The sequence below is a fragment of the Musa acuminata genome, chromosome BXJ3-5 (genome assembly GCF_036884655.1).
Source record: "Musa acuminata AAA Group cultivar baxijiao chromosome BXJ3-5, Cavendish_Baxijiao_AAA, whole genome shotgun sequence".
Taxonomy (NCBI): Eukaryota; Viridiplantae; Streptophyta; class Magnoliopsida; order Zingiberales; family Musaceae; genus Musa; species Musa acuminata.
The window spans coordinates 39,214,421-39,238,552 of NC_088353.1; the positions used below are offsets into that span (position 1 = coordinate 39,214,421).

General features: G+C 42.2%; 4 protein-coding genes across 4 annotated transcripts; 2 read left to right on the plus strand and 2 right to left on the minus strand.

The window, feature by feature from the left end:
- The first annotated feature begins 4,851 nt into the window (after positions 1-4,851).
- LOC103985913 (phylloplanin-like) lies at positions 4,852-6,016 on the plus strand. Its single transcript, XM_065150509.1, has 2 exons — positions 4,852-5,097; positions 5,520-6,016. Exons 1-2 carry the CDS (start codon positions 4,938-4,940, stop codon positions 5,807-5,809), a joined length of 450 nt encoding a protein of 149 aa, XP_065006581.1. The 5' UTR covers positions 4,852-4,937; the 3' UTR covers positions 5,810-6,016.
- Positions 6,017-7,863: 1,847 nt separating this feature from the next.
- On the plus strand, positions 7,864-13,425 carry LOC135638353 (uncharacterized). Its single transcript, XM_065151457.1, has 3 exons — positions 7,864-8,022; positions 8,168-8,273; positions 13,030-13,425. The coding sequence occupies exons 1-3, from the start codon at positions 7,903-7,905 to the stop codon at positions 13,110-13,112; spliced, it is 309 nt and encodes a 102-aa protein (XP_065007529.1). The 5' UTR covers positions 7,864-7,902; the 3' UTR covers positions 13,113-13,425.
- A 269-nt stretch (positions 13,426-13,694) lies between these two features.
- Positions 13,695-14,762, minus strand: LOC103974773 (ethylene-responsive transcription factor ERF071). The gene is made up of 2 exons (XM_009389661.3): positions 14,498-14,762; positions 13,695-14,398 (listed from the first exon to the last, which is right to left on the minus strand). The coding sequence occupies exons 1-2, from the start codon at positions 14,655-14,657 to the stop codon at positions 13,902-13,904; spliced, it is 657 nt and encodes a 218-aa protein (XP_009387936.2). The 5' UTR covers positions 14,658-14,762; the 3' UTR covers positions 13,695-13,901.
- A 3,073-nt stretch (positions 14,763-17,835) lies between these two features.
- LOC135638475 (pectinesterase-like) lies at positions 17,836-23,363 on the minus strand. Its single transcript, XM_065151592.1, has 2 exons — positions 22,231-23,363; positions 17,836-18,653 (listed from the first exon to the last, which is right to left on the minus strand). Exons 1-2 carry the CDS (start codon positions 23,228-23,230, stop codon positions 17,959-17,961), a joined length of 1,695 nt encoding a protein of 564 aa, XP_065007664.1. The 5' UTR covers positions 23,231-23,363; the 3' UTR covers positions 17,836-17,958.
- Between the last annotated feature and the right edge of the window lie 769 nt (positions 23,364-24,132).

A 24,132-nucleotide genomic window follows, 5' to 3' on the forward strand; every position in this document is an offset into this window, starting at 1 on the left:
CGAACAAAAAGTTCTCGAGCTCCTTGGCATCTCTAGCCCCTCCGTATCCATGGGGCTCAGGTGCCCTCAAGTTTTGTGGCGGCGCAACGCGGGTGTTGCCTCCTCCCGCATTTAGCGTTCTTGTGAGCATAGCCACCTTTGCCGTGAGTTCCGCCACAACATCCTGTAAGTGCAGCACGGAGTCCTTGGTGTCATCAGACAGTCGGTCGACTAGGGCCTCGACCTTGTCGATCCTGGACTCTGCTTCCTCTTGCGAGCTCTCTACCCCAACAAGCCTTTGTTGGCCATGGTAGAGTTCCTCCATGCTCGCTTCCAGAACATCCAGGCGGGTTTCCGCCGTCGTGAGTCTCTCCTTATGACTCTTTTTCTCAGTTAGCGCACCAGATTGCGCTTCCTCCGCTCGCGGAGAGTTGCCAACTTCTCGCTCATCCTGTTCGCTGCCGCGATCCTCGTGAGCGGCTCCAACAGCATGAGAGCGAGTGTGCACATGCAGCCCCCCTGCGGCTGCTTGGGGCAAGGTTCCGGCTTGCCCCGTCTTGCTTGATTCGCCACGATGCTTTGCCATGGCGAAGTTGCGAAGTTCGTTCGCGGTTCGATCGAAGAGCTTGCCCGCTCTGATACCACAATGTCACGACCTTAGCTGGAATTGCCTAAGGCGTGAGGCACCCTTGCGGCCAAAGACTCGAAGCTAGCGTGCGTTGCCAAAGTCGCGGGTCACCCGTGCGGCAAAGACGCGAACTTAGCTTGCGTTGCCTAAGTCACGCTTCGCCCTTGCGATCTTGCTCCGCAAGGATCAGCCACTTTGTAACCTCTCGCAGGTCCCGAAGGACCTGTAAAAGAGAAAGAAAGTTAGATCGAAAGAACGAGCAACGGACAAGTCCCGAAGTCTCGCGAAAAGGGAAGCTTTACAAGCAAATCGTCGAACACCTTGTGTGCACAAGAGAAAAGAGGGAGAGGGAGGAAAACAAGGCTTTCAAGGATGAACGAACAGCTGCAAGCCCACAAACAGCCGCTCACCTGGTCCCGGGCGCAAAACCAAGTTCCCGTAAAGGTCACGTGCGAACTTGTGAAAGAGTGTTCAACGCCCGGTATATAACCGAAGCCCCATCCAGCCATGTGCCACCCGGGGGGTTCCTGGGTGCTGAGATGGCTGACATTTTGGTGAGCGGAGGCAGCACTCCGCTCACCTCCTGTGGCACGCGAAAACGGAGCCGTTTTGGGCTGTTTTGGGGCTGTTTTGCTCGGTTCGGTGAGCGATCGCTTTGCAACGCTGCAGCTTGTTCGAACTTACATATTTACAGCAAAATGACCCAAAACCATGACAAAATATGCTGTCAAGCAGCTGTACATGCGGGTGTGAGCGACGAACGGTTCATTGAACGGAGTTGTTGCGGGTGCGCGACGACCGTTCGTGACAATATGGTAGAGGGTCAATATATAAATTGTGATAATTTGTTGATTGCAAATAAGATGTTTGAACGTGTGAGAGATAAATACCGTAAGGAATCAATTACTTATTGTGAAATCCGTAGTAGAGCTGCCATCATATAATTTGGGTGATTCAGTAGTTGAGAGTGGTGTGGCAACTTCTTTGGCATTCTACATGTTCATCTTTGATAGTAGATCTTAAATATATTTCTTTTGAGATAGGAAAATCCAAAAGATGTGAATATTGCTTCCACTCTTATAAAGTAGTTTAGGGTTCCTAGATCTTTAATAGAGAATTGATCTATCAACTAGTGAAAGAATTGCTTGTTTTTTATAGGATTATTATATATAACGATAATGTCTTCCGCATACACTAGTAGTTATATAGTACTTCCCTTTTGTTGTCATAAAAATAAAAAAAAAATATATCAAACTTAGAATTGGTGAAGCCAATTAACACCAGAAATAGCCCAAGTTTAGTATACCATGCTCTTGGAGCTTAACAAAATCGATCAATAACTTTTCATAGTTTACAAACATAGCTTGGATATTGATGGTGGATGAAGTCATGAGGTTACTGTATAAAGACATCTTTAGTTAAGGTCCCCTATAAGAAAGCATTATTAACATCCAATTGATCTATACGCTAACCTTGAGTGATAACTAAACTCAAGATAAATCAGATTTTTGTCGGTTTAACAACTAGATTGAATGTTTTTGTGAAGTCAACACATGATCACCGGTGAAACTCTTTTGCCACTAAAAATGTTTTATATTTGGCAACGGATCTATTTGGGTTTCACTTAATTCGAAAGATCTATTTACACTCGATAAGATTTTGTGTATAATAAGATGGTACAAGAGTCCTGTAACAGCATGAAGTAGAGTATAGTATTCTTCAAATTATTTTACACCAATATAGAGATTTTTGGACTTTGGGTGATAGTTTTAGGTTGAATAGGTGATTCCTATCCTTGCTGAAATACACGAGTTTGAGAGGGTGGAGAACTGTGCATAGTAGTTAGCGGTGATAGATGGTGTTCATTGTCGGCTTGTGAGAAGATGGCAAAGAGATGGTTGAAGTCCGTCGACTGATAAGGAACAACAATGGAGGTTTAGCTTGCAGCAATCTGCAATAGGGGAACTTTGCTATGGGTGATCGCGGTGGCTTGAAGTCCACCAGCTAGCAACAAATCAACTTATTTGAGCAGTTGCAGTGAGGAGTTGTAGAGGATCGTTGAGGTTTAGCGAAGACCGCCTGGCAGAAGACGAAATCAGTAGTTGTCGGCGAAATCTGCATAGCAGAAGGTAGGTGATCTGCAACGCTCGGTATCGAGAGGGGAGCGCTTGGGAAGAGATCGATCAAGGCAAATGAAGAATAGTGAGCGGCAATCCGTCGATGAGGAAGATCAATGTGATAGAGATCAACCGCTAAAGGAAGAAGGGGAGCGGTCTGCCGGTAGAGAGTGCCCTATGAGAAAGGGGAGCGCTTGGGGTAGACAACAACTATCAGTGAGGTAGCAAATCGCCGTAGGATTGATCAGATTTGTTGATCTGATCAAATGAGGGAAACACTACGTTGATAGTTGCAGATTAGTAAACAGCATTGATGGAGGATTACTATCGTCGTAGAAGAGGAGGATTATTGTCACCGGACAGCAAAGAAGGGAGGTCTTACTCAAGGAAGGATTGTTGCTTTTAGATCATATCTGTTGCAGCTCATATCTACCTCAGCATTGTTGCTTTTATAGGAGTAATCTTCACTAAGAGAAGAGGATTGCTATCGCTAGACAATGAAGAAGGGAGGTCTCGCTCAAGGCAAGAGATACTCTAATATTATATTGAATTAAAGGGAGGTCTTGCTCAAGGCAAGAGGTGCTCTGATATCATATTGAATTGAAGAGAGGTTTGCTTTGATACCATATCGAATTAAGGAATATACTAAATAGAGATTCCTCTTTCCAGTATTTCATGAAGAGGCCTGTTAAATGAATAGGAGCAGTTTCAATGGTTGAGTTGCAAGATATCTCCACAGAGATGCCAAGATCCTTCCGTGAGGAGACGGGCAGCCTCCGTTTCAGAGTTAAACCGAAAGGAGAAAAAGCTTCTAAAGACCATAAGAATCGAAAGAGAGGGTGGTCTTCCATGAAATTTACTTATCAAACAGGAAGACCATAGTTGACGCCATAGTTGGAGTTTTTGTTCTTCATATCTGAGAGAGTTTGAGGAAGAAGACTTGATCCGATATATTGGTGATGATATTTATGAAGCAGACAGTCGACGCTTAGAGATGGTTGCCGAAGGAGCGAGAATGGAATCCCACGAAAAATGCCAGAAAGCAGTGGAGTTATTCTTGACAGGATCAAGGGGTTTGGAAGAAACATCAGAGGAAGGGGTAACAAACATATGGGGGGAGTGAGGAGGAGTCTCTCATCTTAAGGATGTTTCAAGAATCTTGAATTCCTTTTTTTATTATTATATGCATTTCCGCTAGCTTCTAAATCTACAGATCCAATGACATTTGGGACCAAGGCCAGCCGCAATGTAGGAGAAAAAGCCAATAAAGATTGGCGACACCATGCAGGTACCACATGGTAGAGAGAGTCTGCTTGTGGATTCTGTAGCTTGCAAAGATAGAGAGAGCAAACCTTCCTCTTCTTTTCTACTCCGAATTGCAGAATGCATGCTTGGTTTGAAACCTGCCTAACACCAGCCAAGTAGTGGCTCCTTTAAACCGGAGAAGACAGGAAGAAGCACAGCATGCATGCATGTGTAAAAGGCCCTTCAGATTCTCATCGAAGTTGTTCCTCAACAGATGCTACTGTGGAAAGTAATAGTAGAATGCATTTCGAATATGTTACAGGGGGGTTATCAGCATACTTCGTTGAGACATGTACAAGAGAGAGTGAGAGAGAACAATGTTGGGAATCCTAAATTAAGCATGTGAATTGCTGCTGAAGTAAGGGGAAATATACTTGAGATATGAATAATTTCACTTTTGATATCTTACACAAGCATCTACAGAACTTGTAGTGAGGACCCTTCCTTTATGTGATTAGTAATAGCTGAAACTTTTCCTCTTCAACTTTCTGCGTGCATCAAAACGTATTATTGGGCTTCAAGAAACGGAATTTTCATGTATTCTCGGTACTTTTACATAAGAAATACGTTAGAGAAAAACATGCGAGAAGGCGAATTCAACTCAGCAATGACGCAGCAAAAGAATATGAAGAAGATCCAAAGCAGTATGGTTGTGCTTGGTCCACTCTACAGAGCAAACACGCGCGTGCAAGCCATCAACTAGGCAGGAATCGAAGGCCCACCCTACCCAAGACTTTGATCAAAGAGAACCCATGGCGTAGGGACGACAAGAACAGCGGCAATATCGCCTCACTCGTTGCCTATAAATTCACACCAAACTGAAGAACAAACAACCAAACTACCAAGTAGCTGCTTGCGAGTTCTCAAAGCAAGCTTGCAGCTTCCTACGTCTGCAACAATCCGCCACAATGGCTTTGGCTTCCAGGGCTTCCCTTCTTCTAGGGCTCATGATTGTTGCAGTGATTGCACCCGTGGCGATAGCCCAGCTCGGGAACATCATCGTCAGTGGCACTGTGCCATGCAGCACAAGCACCACCACTGTTACAGCAGCAACACCAGTGTTTCCAAGTAAGGCTTTATCAGTGGTATACGTACTTGAGCCTCAGTGTTTCTTCTCCCACATAACACTACCACCCTAAACTTCGTGCTTAGTCTTCTCTAAGATACCTCATAATCATTCTTCCTCATTCCTTTACCATACCAACACTCTCTACTGCTCCCATATATGCACTCAGAATTTCTCATTTGAGCATATTTCTGTGAGTTAATAAACTGGAAAATGAGCCTCATGGACTATTACTTGCACTACAGCAGTAACAGCTCACTGTAGGGCCTTGATAAATGGTAGCTCCTTTAAACCAATAATGATTGGACTAGATTGTCAAAAATATTCAATCTATGTGTCATGCAATTGAATAACGGGTGTTGTGTCAGAACTCAAACCTAAACAAACTCCGAGAGTTTCCTAAGCATCTTGGTGTCGATTGCAGATGCCACTGTGCTGCTACAGTGTGGGAGCAATGTCATATCCAGCGTAATCACGAACAGCAACGGAGTGTTTACTATGCTGGTGAATCCAGTGGACTCATTGCTCACGCTGTTGAATAGCTGCAAGCTGGTCATCCCCACTCCTCTCTCCACCTGCAACACGTCGCTCCCGTCTACTGGGATCCTGCAGTCCTCCTTGCAGCTACTCTCACGTGGACTCCTCGGAGGAATTCTCGGCGGCATCTTGAATTTTGTCCCCACTCTTTTCACCTTCGTTGGGAGTCTCGGCTAAGATGATGACCACTGGAGCCATATACCGAAGATATATATATATATATATATATACACTATGGAATCCATCGTATAAACTTATACCATCCTCAAGTTTATCGACCGAACCATGCACTAGAATACCATGTATCTGTCATCCTTGTATTGGTGCTGAAACTTTTATCGCCATATATATTTTCTCCATATAAATGAATAAAATAATTATATAGTTTTCAAGTGTATAATTGACTACTCGAGCATTCTGTTCGACATTATCGAAGGTTCTCTTTCCTGTAAACTCTGAGAAACCTCAGTTAATCTTAAAGTAATAAACCGGCGGAAGCAATGCCGGAAAACTTTCGAGGTTCCAAAGGGCATCATCCAGAAATAATTTCTATTGCTCTTTTAATGGAAGTGAAGAAGTTGCTTTGACATTTTGGATATACAACAATGACTTGTACATGCTCTTAAAGGACTTCTATTTGGGTGGATTGATCTGAATCCGATCGGAGCCCATTCTCAGAACCAATATTAGGTTTTCTATTAATCTGAGATGGTGGCAAGCTTTTAGAAATCTGAGTTGATTGATCGGATCAAATAAAAAATTTGTGTGGTTCTGATTCGGATTTGCTCAAATATGAATTCAATCCAAACAATCAACTCAAATAAACTAAAATCTAAATACTATCTCAGAACAATAAAAGCTAATTAGTCTCTTGCTATTTAATGAAAGAACGTCTTTTGTGTTTGCACCTCTTTTCAGATTTTTGCGAAGAACATATTTGTCCCTACGAGCTATAATCTTGCTTGTATCCCTCCAAATATTTAAATCCTCTCGAAACTCCTGTCAGAACATTATTAATCATGATTACAATTAGTTAACTTGAGCTAACCTAAATTTTTATTCTAATCGATTAATTTACTTGTATTCTATATTGATCTTGACAAATAAATAGACATTGTAAGAACTCCAACAATGATCGGAAGAGCTGGGGAATTAATTATAATGCAGAAGTGGATTGGCCTCCACGGAGAAACCACCCAATCTAATAGATCGAGTCATTATTAATATATATATATATGAATTATTAGCTTTTATACATGAATTATTAGTTTTTATAATAGAACGAGGAGTTTAGGCTTTTTTTTCGTTTTGTGTATATTTTTCGAAAAATAAAAACTTCAAAATATGAGATTTGAAACATATTTGGATGAAGAAACTCGGCACTCTCTCTCATGCACTTGTAGATCTTCGATGTGGTGTTCTACATGTCAAACCCGGCACTGTCTCTCTCAGAAGCATTCAACTCAAAACCCATCCACTGGAGCAGTGCACCAATGGTTAATAACTGTACTGGAGCATCTCCTCTACAATAATGATGGAAGGGAATAGTCGCCTGCGGAGACCACTTAGGTGCAGCGTCTTACACATTGGACATCGGCCAATGATCAAAGAAAGAACAAGCCTGCTTGGTATTGAGCCTGAACGTAGACTGAGGACCAAAGGAAATGCATACAGACCATCGTAGCTGGAGATGAAAAAGCAGTGGCTTGGATGGATTGCCTGCAAACCAGGGAAGAATTGCAGCCCTCGGAAGATAATGACACTGCCAACAGAAAAGATCTCGTTTTGGTCAATTATGTAGGGAAAAAAAAAATGAAGTTTTGCAGCACGTGAAAAAAAAAAAAAAAGAGTTTTTGGTCAATTATATATATATATATATATATATATAATTATGAAAATAAAGGGTGTAAGAAACTAGTAACTACAGTTTCATAAGATCATGTGATTTTTCTAATTATGAAAATTAATTGGCGGCCCTTGCTGCGGTGAGCGGTACCCTGTCCACCAAATCTGTGAGCGCACCACCGTCCCCTGCTTCCGTCCGCGGCTCTCGGTCGGTGACGGCATTCCAGCAGCCGCTCCTCTAATTCGAAATTGAAAGCCATTTGCGCAAATACGTTTCCGACACCCTTTGTTGATAAATCGATCGAATACCTGCCTAGGTATTGGCGAAAGCAAACGGACCCACGTGGACCCCTATGAACTCTTAGCGGCCTCCGATCACAAGGTTATTTTGGATGGAAACTGCACTTCGTCAAACTCATTGAGCGATGGGGGACGAGAGCAACAGCGGCGCGGCGACGGCGCAGCAGAAGGAGCTCGATGTCACCTTGAAGGGCGTCGACATGAGCGACGAGATGCGGAGCCACGCATGTGCCTGTGCTCGCGCCGTATGAAGCAAGAACCATTTTCCTGTTCTTTTGTGTCGATCGACCCGAGTCTTTCCCTTTTTCATGTCCCTTGGCTTCGATCGCGTTCGATCAGTGCCGGCTATTTCTTGGGCTCATTATTCTTGTGGTTTTTGTGGGAAATTAGGCGTTCCAAGAGCATACGGTGGAGAAGAACATCGCCGAGTACATCAAAAAGGAGTTCGACGCCAAATACGGGCAGAGTTGGCACTGCATTGTGGGTCGCAACTTCGGTACACGCATCGATCTTGTTTTGCCATCTTCTTCTTGTGCTTAATCCTTGATGTTTATTGTGCTATGTGGTCCACATTGGACGATCTTCTGGTTCATTTTTCTTTTGCTGGTAGGGTTTTAATTCTAAGAGCTAAATGGATAGATAATAGTTCTTATTTTATCTCATTTCATTATTAAAATTTCTTTCTTCTTCTGATAGTACTTGTTTGGCTAATTTTTATGTTGCTGTTCTTTTCCATGCTTTATACGGGATACAAACTGGAATTGGTGAAGCTGTGGAATCTATCCAGCGGTCTATCATTTTTTGCCTCTGAATAGTGTTTCCATGCTATCATCTTTCTGTTCTGGAATTGTTCTGTATATTCTTTTAAGGTATTGAATGTAATTGGTGGAATCGAACCTAATAGCATATATGTCCATGATTTATGTGGCCCAGAAATCGAAGACCTTGAATTTTGAAATTTTGGTCCTTTATTTATTGCCCAAGGACAAAATTAAAATTAACAGAGGATCCAAAGACTAATCTGTTAACAGTGTTATCTAAATGCTCAAAAAATATTCAGCTTTGATCCAAACTTTAAAATTAGGGTCATCAACTTAGGAAACGATGAGATATATATTTAGTTTGTCATACATATTTCATCTTTTGTTTTATGGTTTTATTTACAATTTCTGAATTACCATGTGTTACTTATGTGTCATTCTAGTTGTTAATGGGTGAAAGTAAAAGTTCATGGATCATTTAGTGATAAAATTTGTATATGATATTTATTTTGATCATTTTATAAAATATTTTAGGGTGAGCATTGGTTGCTTATTTTGAGCTTGAGTGATCAAGATTTGAGTCACGAAAATGGTCTTTTCATGTCCTGTATTGATAAAAATCTTGTGCATAGGATACTTGGCATCATGGTAATATTGCTTATTTGTGGTCTAGTTATTAGGGTTTGAGTCATAGAAATTTGTGTTTTTATAAGTGGTAGGCACCAAGGTCCCAAAATTCTTGAGGCCCCAACGAAACAAGACGCTCTAGAATATTAAAATATAAAAAAATAGAGGAAGGTAGGGGAAGGAGAGAGCAGCGGTGGAGGAAGCTATGGATGAAGGTTGCAGCGAATGAAGCTGCAGATGAAGGTGGCTAACGGAGCTAACGATGAAGTTAGCAACAATGGATGTAGGGTTTCACTTCGAAAGACAAACTGGGTTGGATGTTAGTGTGGGGGGTGGGGGGGGGGGGGGAGGGGTGTGGGGTGGTTTTGATTGAACCAACTTGCTTGTACAATTGAACCATGCACGAACCTAGACTTATCTTCACTCGGGCGCTTGCCCAAGGCACTCAATGCCTAGGCGTAGGCGAGCGCCCTCGTAGGGCTTCATTGAAATGCCTCGTTCGGAGGTTTTGTCAGGCGCTTCTGCTTTACCTCACCTCGCCCAAGGGCCTTTTGAAAACACTAATATAAATGATTTAAGGGATAAGGTTGTGTATATTGACCCTTATCAGATCTTGCAAGAGCTTTATGCCATAGTGAATTGATCTTCTTAGTCACCTTGGAAGGCTTGGAGCCATGAGGATCTCTACTAGCATGCATTGAATGGACCATTCTTCTCATAATAAGCCTTTGCCCTATCACTTTGATGGGTTATCAACATTAGGTTTGCAAAGTCCAAAATCCAAATATTCAACCACACACACACTCATATATTTCAGCCATACATATTATCATCGTTTGTCTTGAAAGTAAAAATAGAGCTCGGACAAGCGCAGCCTCGTTTGTCTTAAAGATGGCTGAGAAAGATGAGACCATGGTTTAAAAAACCATCTGAACTGATATGCATTAGGTAGTGTGTGGTCTTATTGAAAATTGACCCATGGACTAAACCATTTTAGGCAATTCGAGTCGATAAAGGATTTCTAGTTAGATACCCTTATAAATCCTCCTCCTTGTCCTTCTCTCTCTCCCTCCGTTTCACTCTCAACGTTAGACCTTGTTGCTTATATCATTGCTCTTCTACGTCCAATGTTTTGTTGATAGATTTTTCTTCTCTGCTTTCTTCCTCGTTGCTTCTTTCCTCTTCCTCCCTCTCCTCTTCTCTTTTTTCTCCTCTTGGGGTTGGTTCTAAAGGCCAAATATGCAATACACTAGACCAAACAACGGTTTAAATAGGTGCCCGGGTGCTCGCTTAGGCGCTCAAGCGAGGTGAAGCCATAGCGCCTCATACGTGGACTAAGCAGTGCGCTTCAATGAGGTGTTGCCTTGGCTCACGCCTGAACCCAGGCGCCAGGCACCTCGGGCGAGCATCCGGCTCAAATGAAGCAACCGAACCAGACTTTTAAGTTTGGTTCGGTTCAACAATGGATTGAACCAACTAATCAATTGCTTACTTGCAAAAGTCACCCCCTCACACCCGCGCGACCCCGAGCCATCAACCCTAGCACTACTTCTGCTTCCGCCGCCAATGATTTATGTCGTTGTCTTTGCCGCAGACGCAGTGGACCACGGCTTCTTCTGTCGCCAATGGATGGCTCGACGGCCTAGCCCTCATTCGTAGCTTCCTTCCGCCGTTGCTGCTTCCGTGTGTAGTTCCTTCCACCATCGAGGGAGAGGACCGTAGCTTCCTCCACCACCAACGGACACCTCTGAAGCTTCCTCCGCCCATGACATCATTGTCCATAGCTTTTGCTACTGCTACTGTCTGCAGCTTCCGTCGTTGTTGTTGTTACTGTCCGTAGCTTTGGCTGCTGCCATCCGCAGCTTACTTCGTTGTCGCAGTTGTCATCCGTAGCTTCCTCTGTCGTCGTTGTTGCCATTCGCAGCTTCCTTCGCTGTCGCGGTTGTCATCCGTAGCTTCCTCTATCGTCGTTGTTGCCATCCACAGCTTCCTCCGTCGCAGCTGCCTTCTCCATCCCCACTTTCCACTGTCGGTGACACTTTTCTCCCCCTCTGCTACTGTTAACAATTCTTTTCTCCCCCTCTAACTACTATTAATAGAAGATTGTTAACTACTATACAAAATAAATATATCTCTTTGCTCTTAACAATAAAGTAAGCCTGCAATGGGATATATTAAGATGGTACTTTAGATCTTTTTAATTTAATGTCATATTTTTATTTATATAATCATATTTATCAATTATATGATATATTTTTTATATTTTAATATTTCAAAGCATCTTGCTTCGCTAAGGCGAGTGCTTAGTGCTTCAAGCATTTTGGGACATTAGTGTCTTTTGGCACTTAGTGCTTTTTAAATCATTATAATCAAAAGACGAAAACAGAGGAAGGAAAGAGCAAAAATAAATATCTCCAAGTGTAAGTCTTAATTTAGATACGATAAGCCAAGCCCCATTCAACCGAGAGACAATCGAGAAAGATTGTTAACTAGTATGAATTAAAAGGACTGCTTGGACTAGTATGAATTGGACAGTAAATGCAATCCTCTTGAAAATGGATCGTTGACTAGACCATTTCAGGTGGTTTGGGTTGGTTAAGGATTGTTAATTAAATTTCATTACCATTCACCCTCCTCTCTCTTTCTGTCAGTTGTTTTCAACCTTGCGAACCGGATAATAAGTATGACCTAAGAAAAAATTGAACCATGGATCAAAACATTTCAGATTGTCTGAGTTGGTTTATGATTTTAATTAACTATCATTATCACCCATCACCTCTCTCTCTCTCTCTCTCTCTCTCTCTCTCTCTCTCTCTATAAATGTCAACCCTCAACCTCATGTCTTAAGCTGCTGGTGCTAGCTTGATTGCCCACTGCTTGCATCAATCCGGAATTGTTTCTAATTGTTTGATGCATGGTATTTCTCCTCCTTCACCTCCTCTTCCTCCTCTTCTCCATGTCTCTTCCTCCTTGCCCTCCCCTCGACTTCTCCTCCTCTTTTCCTTTACTTCTTGGGCACGAAACTACCTCGGGCACCCAACCTAGTGACCTTCAGGTTGTACTTTCAAAGATGCAGAAATCCAGTTTGTACTTTTGAAAGTCTTCTTCTTTATTCGAATCCTCGAATTGTCTTTTCTATAGATGGAAGAGATTGCTATTCTTGAATGCCAGATGGCAACTTCTTGTCACAATGGGGGGAGTGAGCCATATTGAGCAACCCCTTCAATTCAGAGGAGACGAGGATGATTTCTTCACCCCTTCGAATTGGGAGGAATTGGAGGATCTCACTAAGAGAGGTTACGAACCTCGATCATCTAGTTGAGCTTGCTCTGGCACATGATACAAGACTGCCCAATCGTAAAGAACAATGGCCACGAGGGTAGTCCTACCAAAGGACCCAAAGGACAGCTTGATTGCATGATGTCTCCGTCTCGAGATCCTGACACGGTCATAGGGTAACATGGAGGCACGAAGCTTCACCGATAGAATGACTTGCACAGTTCGGACAATGTAGATTTGTGACAATTTTTTCTTACCTATGATATCCGTGTTTCAGGTATATGCTTGAAATCTGTTTGCTTTGATTGCTAAGCTGAGAGAGGCCAGTTTTTGGAAGAACCACTGCTTTGAATAATATTAGAAGTAGCATATGTGAATATATATTTGGGGTTGGCCATTGGAATTTTTGCTAGACTGAATGAAGGTGCAAGAATTCTGTTTATTTAGCTTCACTAATCAAGTAATTGATTCTATGCTCATAAGATCAACATGAAATCTGTTTACCATTTTCCCTCCTTTTACTGTGTAGCCATAGAGATTTGGATCGTATAATTATAGTTTGTAATTGTACTTCTGGTTGTGCAGGATCATATGTGACACATGAGGCCAAACATTTCATCTATTTCTATATGGATTCAAAGGCTGTGTTGTTATTCAAGTCTGGGTGACAGTTTCTTCCTGAGTTGGCATGCCCACTTCACTTCATACATCTTATTCACCTCCAAACTTGGCTTGAGCCTACTTTATTGTATGTTCTGAGTGTTCATCCTTTATTTATTTCCTCGGTTCTTTTCTGCGTGCTTCTCAGCTCAGTTGGTCGGTTCAAAGATGCCTCTCCATACTAAAATAGTTCAGCAGCTCTTAGAAGTGAATATAGCAGTACTCTGGCCTGATGATAGCCAGTTGAAATGCATTTGGTGTTTTCACTTAACTGCTGTTTCATCTACCCATGTTAATATTTAGTTTCAAGCATTATTGCTAGGTATAGTGGTTATCTATATTGGAGTGTTACTGTCGTCTATAGAAGTTATGCTACCTGGGGCAGTCTATACATATATATAATTATTGATAATTCATCTATATATATATATATATATATATATATATATATATATATATATATATATATATATATATATATTTAACTCAGTTTTGTGAAGGAAGGGGCTCCACCCTACTAATATATAACTTATTGTAAGTGAAGCTTTTCATTGAAGTTCTTTTATTTATCATTCGTCATCTTATTCCTTCTAATCGTGTCTACATGAAAAATTAATATGTTTTATTGTCTGTAAAATATTTTGTACGCATACCTCGTACGTTATGTAATATATATAAGAAAAAAAAAACACAATATAGTTCCTTATTTTCGACGGTTACTGAAACCATCGCTATCCAATACAAACCATTGACCGAGGTGGGAAGAATGCCGTCGAAGTAGAGATGATAGAGATCATTTAAAGATCACCCGAGGTGGGAAGGATGTCGTCAAAGCTCCACAGCGTCTCCATGTCTGCTGAGGTCGGCGGATTACACGCCCCCATTCCGTCTACCGCAGCCCCTCCTCCGCCTTCCATGTACGGGATTCCAAAGAAGTTCATGTACGACTCGTAAGCCATTAGCTCCTCCGACAGCCTCCGCACCTCGGCATCCCCGTTGGCCGGGGCCTCTTCCAGTTTGGGTTCGACAATAGCGGGGACGGGCTGGAATGGCGCGTGCTGGTCGACCTCGCCGGGCTGCAGCTCGTTGGGGAAGTTGACCTTGGCCTTCTTGCCGCGGATGCGGCGGGCCTCGCGATCGTAGGCGCGGGCGGCCTCCTCGGCGGTGGCGAAGGTGCCGAGCCAGACGCGGACGCCCTTGACCGGGTCGCGGATCTCAGCCGCCCACTTCCCCCACGGCCGCTGCCGTATCCCCCTGTACAGGTTCTTCCGCTCCCGCTTCCGCTTCCGAGGCGCTATACCACGAGAAGAAGAACAGCACATCAAGATTCCAACTTTGGATCCAAAGCAAGGCCAGAGACAAACCGTAACACAACAAAGAATGAATGAGAAACCTTTATCCTGGGTGGGGACATGTTGGGGGTCGTCGAAGGAGCCCGGCCAGAGGTCTGTGGCGGATAGGAGGTTGTCGGAGTCGGAACTGGGGTTTGGGCGGCTGCGGCGGTGTTGGCTGCAGGGAGGGATGAAGTCGGAGATGATGGCGCCGCCACACATCTTTCCCTTCCGCTACTGCTTTTGGAAGATTATAGTTCGAGACGACGTATGAGTTCTGGGAGATCTGATGTAAACAAAAGAGACGAGAGATGGTGGTGGAAATGACGAAAGATGGAGGAGGTGGTCTGCTATATATATAGGTACTTGCACCACATAAGAAGCACAAGTGAACAATTGATAATGGAGGAGTCACTTTCCACGAAGTCATCTTTCCTGTAGAGTTTGGTTTGACCAGTGCGTGGCTCCTCATCTATCATTCTCATCTTATTTAGGTTGTGGAACATGATCAGGTTGGACTTCCATGTTGCGAGTGTTGGGACGTACATAATTATCATTATGTTCATCACTCTTGTCTCTCCTCCATGATCACCCGACACGCCGCCAAACTAGAACAGCTGCTCTATATATATAGCTCAGAAGTCTAACATGTTTGCCGACGACTAGCCCACCAATTCTAGTCTCACCAATTCCCTATAGCAGACGGGTCAAAAATTTTCCATCTATCATGACCAGCCAGCCGCCATTAGACAGTAAGTTGATGTGTTGATCTCAAAAGCTAATAAAGGCTGTCATACAATCTTGTTGAGTTGTCAGCTAGCGTACATAGATCGACTTTGAATGACGACTCCCACCGGCATTTAACATAATGCTTTCTGTGAAACGATCTACTTTGATATTTCGGTGTGAACAACAGCACCGAACGAGCGACACGTTGGATTACCGCCGCTGTTTCCGCACGGCTAGCTGACAAAGTTGGCTTTGTCTTCTCAGATCGGAAGCATGAAGTCGAGAAAGGAGGAGAGGAGGAGTCGTCGACCGAGCTCGGCATGTCGATGACCGACGTCCTCAGCGTGCGACATCATTCCATTTATTCCAAACCCAAATGACTTCAGTTAGTTCTAATTGACATCGCTCTCATTAGGATTTCCAAAGTCTATAATTATTTCTCTCAGTAAGAACTACATCGTCGGTATTATGTTCTAATGGATAAATTACAAGTCAACTTTAGAGAGGGAATAAAAGAAAATCGAGAAAAATTATATCCAATAATGCTTCTTTTAGTTACTAAAATTTTAAATATATCGAGCGCTTAAATATTTGGGTTCGTCGTAAAATAATAAAAAAATATGTATTATGGTCATAGTCGATCACTTTATTTCATGCATTATCTAATCAATAATCATGCAACGCAACGCAACGTTTTTCTCATTAATTGACTTAGCACGGTGCACATGAATTTAGTTGAACATCTCAAGTCTAATTTGACTTGTATGCGAGAAATGATATTAAGGTCTATTAATACATTCAATTTTCTTAAAAGGTTAAACTTTTGATATTTTTGGTAATTAAAAGAAATATTCATGGAAAATGGTATCATTTTACCTCATAATCTATTGCAGTTGATCACCAACACATTTGCTAATCACTTTCCCTATTCCAAAACAAGCCCAGATAAGCATTACCTCATCTGTGGGGATAGGGTGATTAATTTGCACCAAAAGTTTGGACTGAAAACATTAAAAGTGGCTTTAGAAGTGTAGTTGGAAAATGTACTGCCGTTAACCCTCGTAGGATCCAACCTTCCAAAATCAGTAGAAAAATATATAAGTTAATTAAATATTTTTTTTTAATTTTTTCACAAAGGATAAGTAGTGAAGATGAGTTTCGATCTCAAGACATATAATATAAAAATATCTAATAAAATATTTTCATCCTTTCTTAATTAATAAAATTTTGAAAGTCGTATGTATTGATACGCCGATGATACTAGATGGATATAATAGATCTGCTTACACTCGATGATATGATTTGAAAAGAGTCAAAATATTTTTATAAAAATTATTTTGGAACCAGTTAATTTCAAAATTAAAGCACTCTCAGTTACACCCATGTCATATATGCAAAATGTTTTCTGATTCTCAATAATATATATATATATATATATATATATATATATATATATATATATATATATATATAAAGTGTGTTTTTGCTTGCAAGTTTTGGAAGTTGGGTTGCTTCTGAGTCTAAACCTCAGTTTCAAATTTTTAGAAAGAAACATTGATTGCCAACTTAAAAGTGTTATTCCTAACTCTTGATAATTAATTTGGTTTAATATGAATGAATATTGATTTGGCAACCATCAAAACAAATAAAGTTTATTATTTATAGTCCCTTTTTACTATTTTTATTTATAATCCTAAAATTATTGATTTTTATTTTATCACATGACACCATACTCCAAGGAGGAGGAAGAAGAAGAAAAAAAAGATTAAAAAAAAATAAAGGGTGAAGATGAGGAAGAAAAAGAGAATATTTAAGTCTATTTATAAAAGAATAATTTAAAAATATTATTTTTTTAAAAAAAAATAAAATTATAAATTATAAAGAACAGATTGTAAAGAGTACTCTCCAAATGAAGTCTTACTCTCTAAATGGAGTAAAGGTAATAGATACACGTTTGAGGGCTCTAATCACACACACTGCTTGATTCATTAACTCGATCGTATAATGAAAATATGATCATATAATGAAAATAAATAGATCTATTAATCAATAATGAAAATAATAAAAATCAGACACACCGCTTGATACAATATATGATCATATAATGAAAATAAATGGATCTATTACAGTACACCTCATGCAAAATGCAAGGCAATTGTTGGACGCTCTGACGTAAAAAACCAAGAGGACTGAGGCTTTACAAGATCTGGACTAAATCCAATACATTGGAACTTATCAACCTTACAAAAGGACAAAAGGCTATTAATATGGTCAATTTTAGTTATATCAATAGAAAGGATAATTTAGGATGGTACATCAGCTACCTAATTTTGATCCTATCAAATGTACATCCTTAAATTGGGAAGTGAAATTTTCTACTATTGTGCTACCAAACATTGCCCTCAATCTTTAATTTTGATTGAATATGTTTAAGAAAATTAAAATAAAAAAAATACTATACCATTGTTAGAGCATTGTTGGACATGTGGAGGGGTTATGAAATTAATCTTTGTTTGAGATTAAATTTATCATAAATTTAATATCGGGAGACGAGTGAGAATAATTAGATATAATACATATCTCAAGTCGCCTTTCTGCTTCCATTTTATAAGATCAAGAAAGAAGACAAATTTCAAAAGTGGCACCACAACAAACACGATGACTCAAAAGATCTCAAACGAACATATTATTCAAGCATTCGAAGTAGAAGTAACGACCAATGCAAGGAGAACGATGAGCTACGCTCATGCATGCAGGCCAAAACTATCTACCGAAAAGTTAGGAGAATGAGAACTCAATTCAATCCTGAAGTAAAAGGGACGGAAGTGGATCCCAGCCACTGATCACCTTGGATGAAGGAAGTCACCGTGAAGTTGCTCGCCTCCGCCGAGCTGTTGATCACCCGGTAGCCCGGCCACTTCACCCTGCCCGTGGTGTTCGAGCCAGGACCCCGGTTCATGTACTCTCCGTAGTACAGCGTGTTCAGCGCAAAGTCGCCATTCCACTCCAGCCACCCGGCAGGATCGATCAAGCTGTCGAGGTACGACTGCATGAACACCGTTCTGGAGAATTCCTTCCACGGCCGGCCGAGATAAGTCGAGAAGTTGGACTGCACCGGGATGAGGTCGGCGGCCGCGGCGACCTTGCACTTGTGGATGGAGATGCCGGTGTTCTGGTTCGGGTCCTCTCGGCCTTGCGCGGTGAAGACGTTCTGCTGGTTCGACATAGGCTTCCGGGCGTAGAGGTTGCAGTTCTGGAGCACGACCGCGGCGTCGCCAAAGATGAAGTCGATGGTGCCGTAGACATCGCACTCCCGGTAGAACTGGCGTAGAGAGTGCACGTAGAGGGTGTCTTGATAGCCCACGAAGCTACATTTGTACAAGGCGGAGAGGTCGGCGCCCACCCGGAGCGCCACGGCTTGGAGCTTGCTGGGCCCTGCGGCGTTCTCGATGGTGATGTCTCGCATGAGAAACCCATCGCCCACTACAGCTGCAGAGGACACAACTCTTCGCTCACTAAACAAGAGAATAGAATGTAAACGATACGTTTGGCACTACATGTTTTATTTCACATCAAGAGGATTTAACTCTCGATATTTATTGATGTAGTCTTTTAATTATAATTGCATATACTTTTGTTTCTCTCTCTTTCATAAAAAAAAAAATGGCATATATATATATATATATATATATATATATAAAGGTTTGGAGAGGAACTCTAAAACCAACTATAGAAATAAGGGTTAGGGTTAATTTTAGCCCCTGTAATTTTAGTCACGAACCACTTAAAGTCTTATAATTTATTTTATGTCTAAAATAATTTTTATATTTTAAAAATATAACATATAAGTCTCTCCCATCAAGACTGAGTTAATAGATATTAGAGTCTACTTATATAGATGCTGACTCATAATAAATTATTAATATAATGAGACGTATAATTTAAGTTAAAAAAAAAAATCCATTTTAGCTCATGTAGTTTTGGTCATATATCACTTAATCTCTTATGGTTTTGTTTATGTTTAAAATGATCCTTATATTTTTAAAATTATAACATATAAGCCTCTCCTGTTAAATCTAAGTTAACAAATATTAGAGTTTGCTTATGTAACATGCTAACTTATAATAAATCATTAATATAATAGCATGTGTAATTTAAGTTTTTTTAAAAAAAGTCTATCTTGTCAAGAAAGAGGAAACGATGAAGATCATAATGCAAAGAGATGGAGGTAAGGGAGAGTTGGATTATCACGTCGTAGGTGTGATGGGTGGGGGTACAGGAGATGACGAAGTGGGAAGCGATGGGAACAAAGATACTTAAGATGAGGAAGAGGGGCCATGAGACCATTGCATTCTAGTGTCTTACTAGTGGACGCACATCCATTTGAGGTAGAATTAAAAGCTCTTAAGTTTATCATTAGTGTGAGAGGGGCTACATATGTAACGATACCCTACTAAGCAACAACGAATTGGTACTACCATTGGTGGTCGCTTCCACGACAACATCTCATCTCTCCATTGATCATTGTCTTAATTTTTTTTAAATTAAATTATATATTATTATATTAATAGTTTATTGTAAGTCAACACATAAGTAGACTCTAATGTCTATTAACTCAAACTTAATAAGAAAGACTTATATGTTATGTTTTTTAAAATGTAAAAATTATTTTAGATACCATCATAACTATAAAGACTTAAATGGTTCATGACCAAAATCACAAAGGTTAAAATAGATCCCTTTTTTAAACTTAAATTATATGTATCATTATATTAATAGTTTATTATGAGTTCGAGCCACGCACATCGACCATCCAACGCCCGAGCCATGCCTCAGCACACCTCAGCCAAAACCAGCGTCCTAGCCATGCACCTCGGCTATCCAACGCCCGAGTCGCATCTCGACCAAATCCAACGTTCGAGCCACGCGCCTCGGCCAATCCAACCTCACCGCGTAGGTCTCACCTCGCTGGTTTTGACGCTTCGGTTTCGCCTCGACAAGCCCTTACCATTCAACCAGCAGGGTCAGTCCTGCCCAAATCACGGGTTACCGCCCCTCTAAAACGCCCTCCGATGAGTCAATCCAGCCTCGCTGCGCAGGTCTTGCCTCGTCGATTTCACCTCGATAGGCCCCTGCCATTCGACCAGCAGGGTCTATCCTGCCCAGATCACGGGGCACCACCCCCCTAAATTACCCCCGACAAATCAATTCGTGCTGACAAATCAATCCGTCGGCACGCCACTAGAACCACCGATAGACGCTGCAGATAGGGCGTATTTTGGCCCTATGTGAACCACCGATAGACGCTGCAGACCGAAGCGACACCGTACGCCTCTAGAACCGTGGGGTGCACGCCACATCAAGCTCCAACGATGCGACTGTGTGGCCTGACCACCCCAAGAGCCGGGGGCGGTATCGTTTGCTGTTAGGGCAGTGTCGTTTGACACTACTCAAGCACCTTTGAAGACACCATCTCGTCAGAGAGGTTGTTCCGCCCCCAGAGTCAATGGTCATACCTGACCAATTCCCGCACGCAGGTATAAATACCCCCGATCTGATCCAGGAAGAAAAAAGGAGGCAAAAGATCAATCGATCACTCCACTGACTTGCTCGTCGGAGGGGCCTCGTTAGGCGATCCCGACGAGAGCCATTTTTGTAGGAAAACGCAGTTACCTCACGAAGGTGAGTTGTCAACCACTTGGGAATCGCCATCCAGTGCACGAAGGAGAGCAGCCAATCGACCCAGATCCCGACCAGCACCCCTTCACGAGGGCGCGACCACCTCATGAAGACGAGCTGTCAACCATCCCGGAGAATGAGAGACGCAGCTCGGCATACACGGCGCCCGGATCGGCACACCAAGGAACACTAATCAGCACCCCGATGCGAGGGCCCGATCGATCTCAGCATCTAGCTCACCCGACAGAAGACTCCTGACATCGACCCGTGGGCCGGATCGTACTGACTAACCAGCCACTATACATTTATTCACTAACATAAGCTAATGCCAGTTTCTGGTGGCCAACGTGCCTCGGGCTACGGTAGAACACACAAGCTGGTGAATGCAAGCTAGCTACCAGTTTCTAAGTAAAGAAGACAAGAAGATATGGCTGTCGACTGTCCTCAAATAATTTGGAACACAGTTGCAGAGGGTCAGTAGTCATGTATCGTACAAGTGGCTGGCGAAACAACACTAAACAAGTATCAGATCTAGTTTGAGACTGGAGTGATATGACCTCGGGAACGCCTACTGCTCCCTGATTCCTTGTCCATTGTCCCATATTGTGTTTTCATCTACCTTCATGTGGAGTCCACAAATGGATGTTGAAACTTGGGAAGACTCATGAACCGTGTGCATTCAAAATGCCACATGGTAGATTTTGATTGCATGATGCACTTTACGAGAAGACCTGACTGACTTCTCTTTTGAATGTGAAACATTTATCACCCAATATCTCTCCCTATACCGACGGGTCTTTTTCTATCTTGCTCCGTTGTGTTCAGTGTTTAAAGGTCCTGAACTTTATTCTATTGATACCACCATTAATGCCAAACAAAACAAACCCCACTGGAGCTCTACATTCAATACATTTGTCATGTGCTAGTAAATCTTCATCAACCTAAGCTCCACGTCCGGGATTGCTAAATTTAGTGCTAATAATTCTCATACTGTATATAAAAGAAAATCTATCTTGCAAGATAACTAAAATGAAAGACATCAGAAAAGAAAGAAGAATGTGAAGTACAGGACTTTGTTCATAATCCTTTGTATTATCGGATGTCTCCGAAGAGACCTTTGATTAGTTCAACTTCACTTTGATACCGAGAAAAAAAGACTTGAAATCTGAGTAGTTAGCGGTGGTCACCATTAATTTGTTCCAGTTATCATCTCCAAAGTTTAAAGAAGAAAAATCTTAAAACCTTCAGAAATTGACAATGCTAATATTCACATAAGTTAAACATTGAGCCAAATTGAACCATCAAAAGGAAAAGACAACATTCAGAAGCCAAGAGAGCATTGTGATTATGTTTGAGGAAGATGAAGAGGAAGAAGGATATAGCTTACCGACGGTAGCAGATCTGAAGGTGGTCCATCCATCGACCACATTCCTGCTCGCCTTCACCACCGTCTTCCCGATGCCATCGCCCATGAACATTAGGTTCTTCTTGTTCTTCGTCACCTCCACATTCTCAAAATACGCCCCCGCCTTTATATATATCACGAATCTCGTTTTGGTGTTGTTCGGCGCCGCCGCCACCGCGTCGCTTATCGTCGTAAAGTTGCCGCTCCCGTCCTTCGCCACTATCAAGTTCGGGGTCGTCGAGTTCGAAGGCGCTTGCAGCAGCCTCCGGTCTTTCACCGACACCCAATCTGGGAACCCGTCCGCCACCTTCCCGTAGCCGTCCAGTGGTTCGCGCTGCGGCCGTGACGCCCGCCGCCGTTGGATCTTCTTCACCATGGCGAGGGAGTTGCTGACGAGGTGGGAGACGTGGTAGAGCCGCCGCTTGATAACCGAGCGGTATCCGCCACCTTTACTGACGTAGGAGAAGCCGTCGAGGCACGTGTACTGGTTGGTGATGGCGGCGGAGAGGACCGTCTGGACATCGTCGACGTGGGCGCTGGCGCCGGATGTGAGGCCGGCGGAGGCGGCGCGCAGCTCGTCGAGAGTCTGCGAGAAGAGATCGAGGCAGTCGTCGATGGCGAGGCGCTGGCGGCCGTCGAGGTTGTAACCGCGTCTGTTGAGGTAGTCGGTGCAGTTCTTGGCGGAGCCGCGGACGGCGGCCTCGGTGGCGTTGATGGTGGCACAGATGACCTCGGGAAGGGACTTGGAGTGCAAATCTGGGAAGACGGAGAGGGTGGAAACGCACAGTTCCGGGTATAGCGTGCCGTCACAGTGGTCGACCGCGGCGGCGGCGACATGAAGGTGAGAATGTACCCGGAGTTTATGGTGGTAAGCCTCAGGTTTTGGCACACTGGAGAACGTTAGCAGGAGGAGGAACAGAGAAGAGAAGACGATGCATGAAAGGAGGAGTTTGCTTCTTTTACTACTACCAGAGCTCATCATCGGAACCCTGAGAGGTAAAAAAGAAAGTGAGGGAGCTTAGGAAGTGAAAAGCTGCGAGAATAGGAAGGGATTGGTGGTGATGGATGCGTGTTAATTTGAAGGCAAGAGAGGAAAGTAACGAAAGAGACACTGATCCGCGTTAAGTATCAGAGACACAATAAGAATAGGAAAGAAAAAGAAAGAGAAGTACAAAGACAGAGTGCGTTGACTTATTGGTATTGGATGCGAACTCATGCAAGTCCGGATCGCGAGCTCCTACTCCATAGACTCTAAAAATTGTATGCTACCAAAAAGTCTTCACTAGCTTAAATTAATTATCATTTCCAATATATATAATTTCATTACAGCAACTTTTGAGGGAGGGAGCAAAATCTACAAGAATCAAGGAAGAGAGTAGCCCTTTATGGCATTTGTTATAGTAACCGAGAGTGATAAGGACAGGGGAGATCGCAAATTAGATCCACAACACCGACAGTCACACGCTTTCATTCGACAGCCGAGTCAAGCGAATGAAGTGGCTGAGCCACCAATTACGGGAAGACCACTTCCACCCAATCATGCAGTGCATGCTAATGGCAAGACTGTCATGCAGAGCACTAAGAGATAATTTAATGTTGCATAATTAATAGATATCAGATTAATGTAATGAAATAAAATTCAGTTAACAAAAAATCGTTTCATAACTCAACCAATTTAGAGTAAGATGCATATGAATTTTTATTAATCTGTATTTAATATAATAATTATTTTTGATCAATCGTCAATACACCCTTCCTAAATATGACAATGCATCAATTGGGTGTGTTACATCAGCAATGCATTTAATTGAAAATTTTTCTCATTAAGATACTTAATCTTTTGTCACTATTTTTTTTTACTGGCAACAAGTCAATGTAAGTATT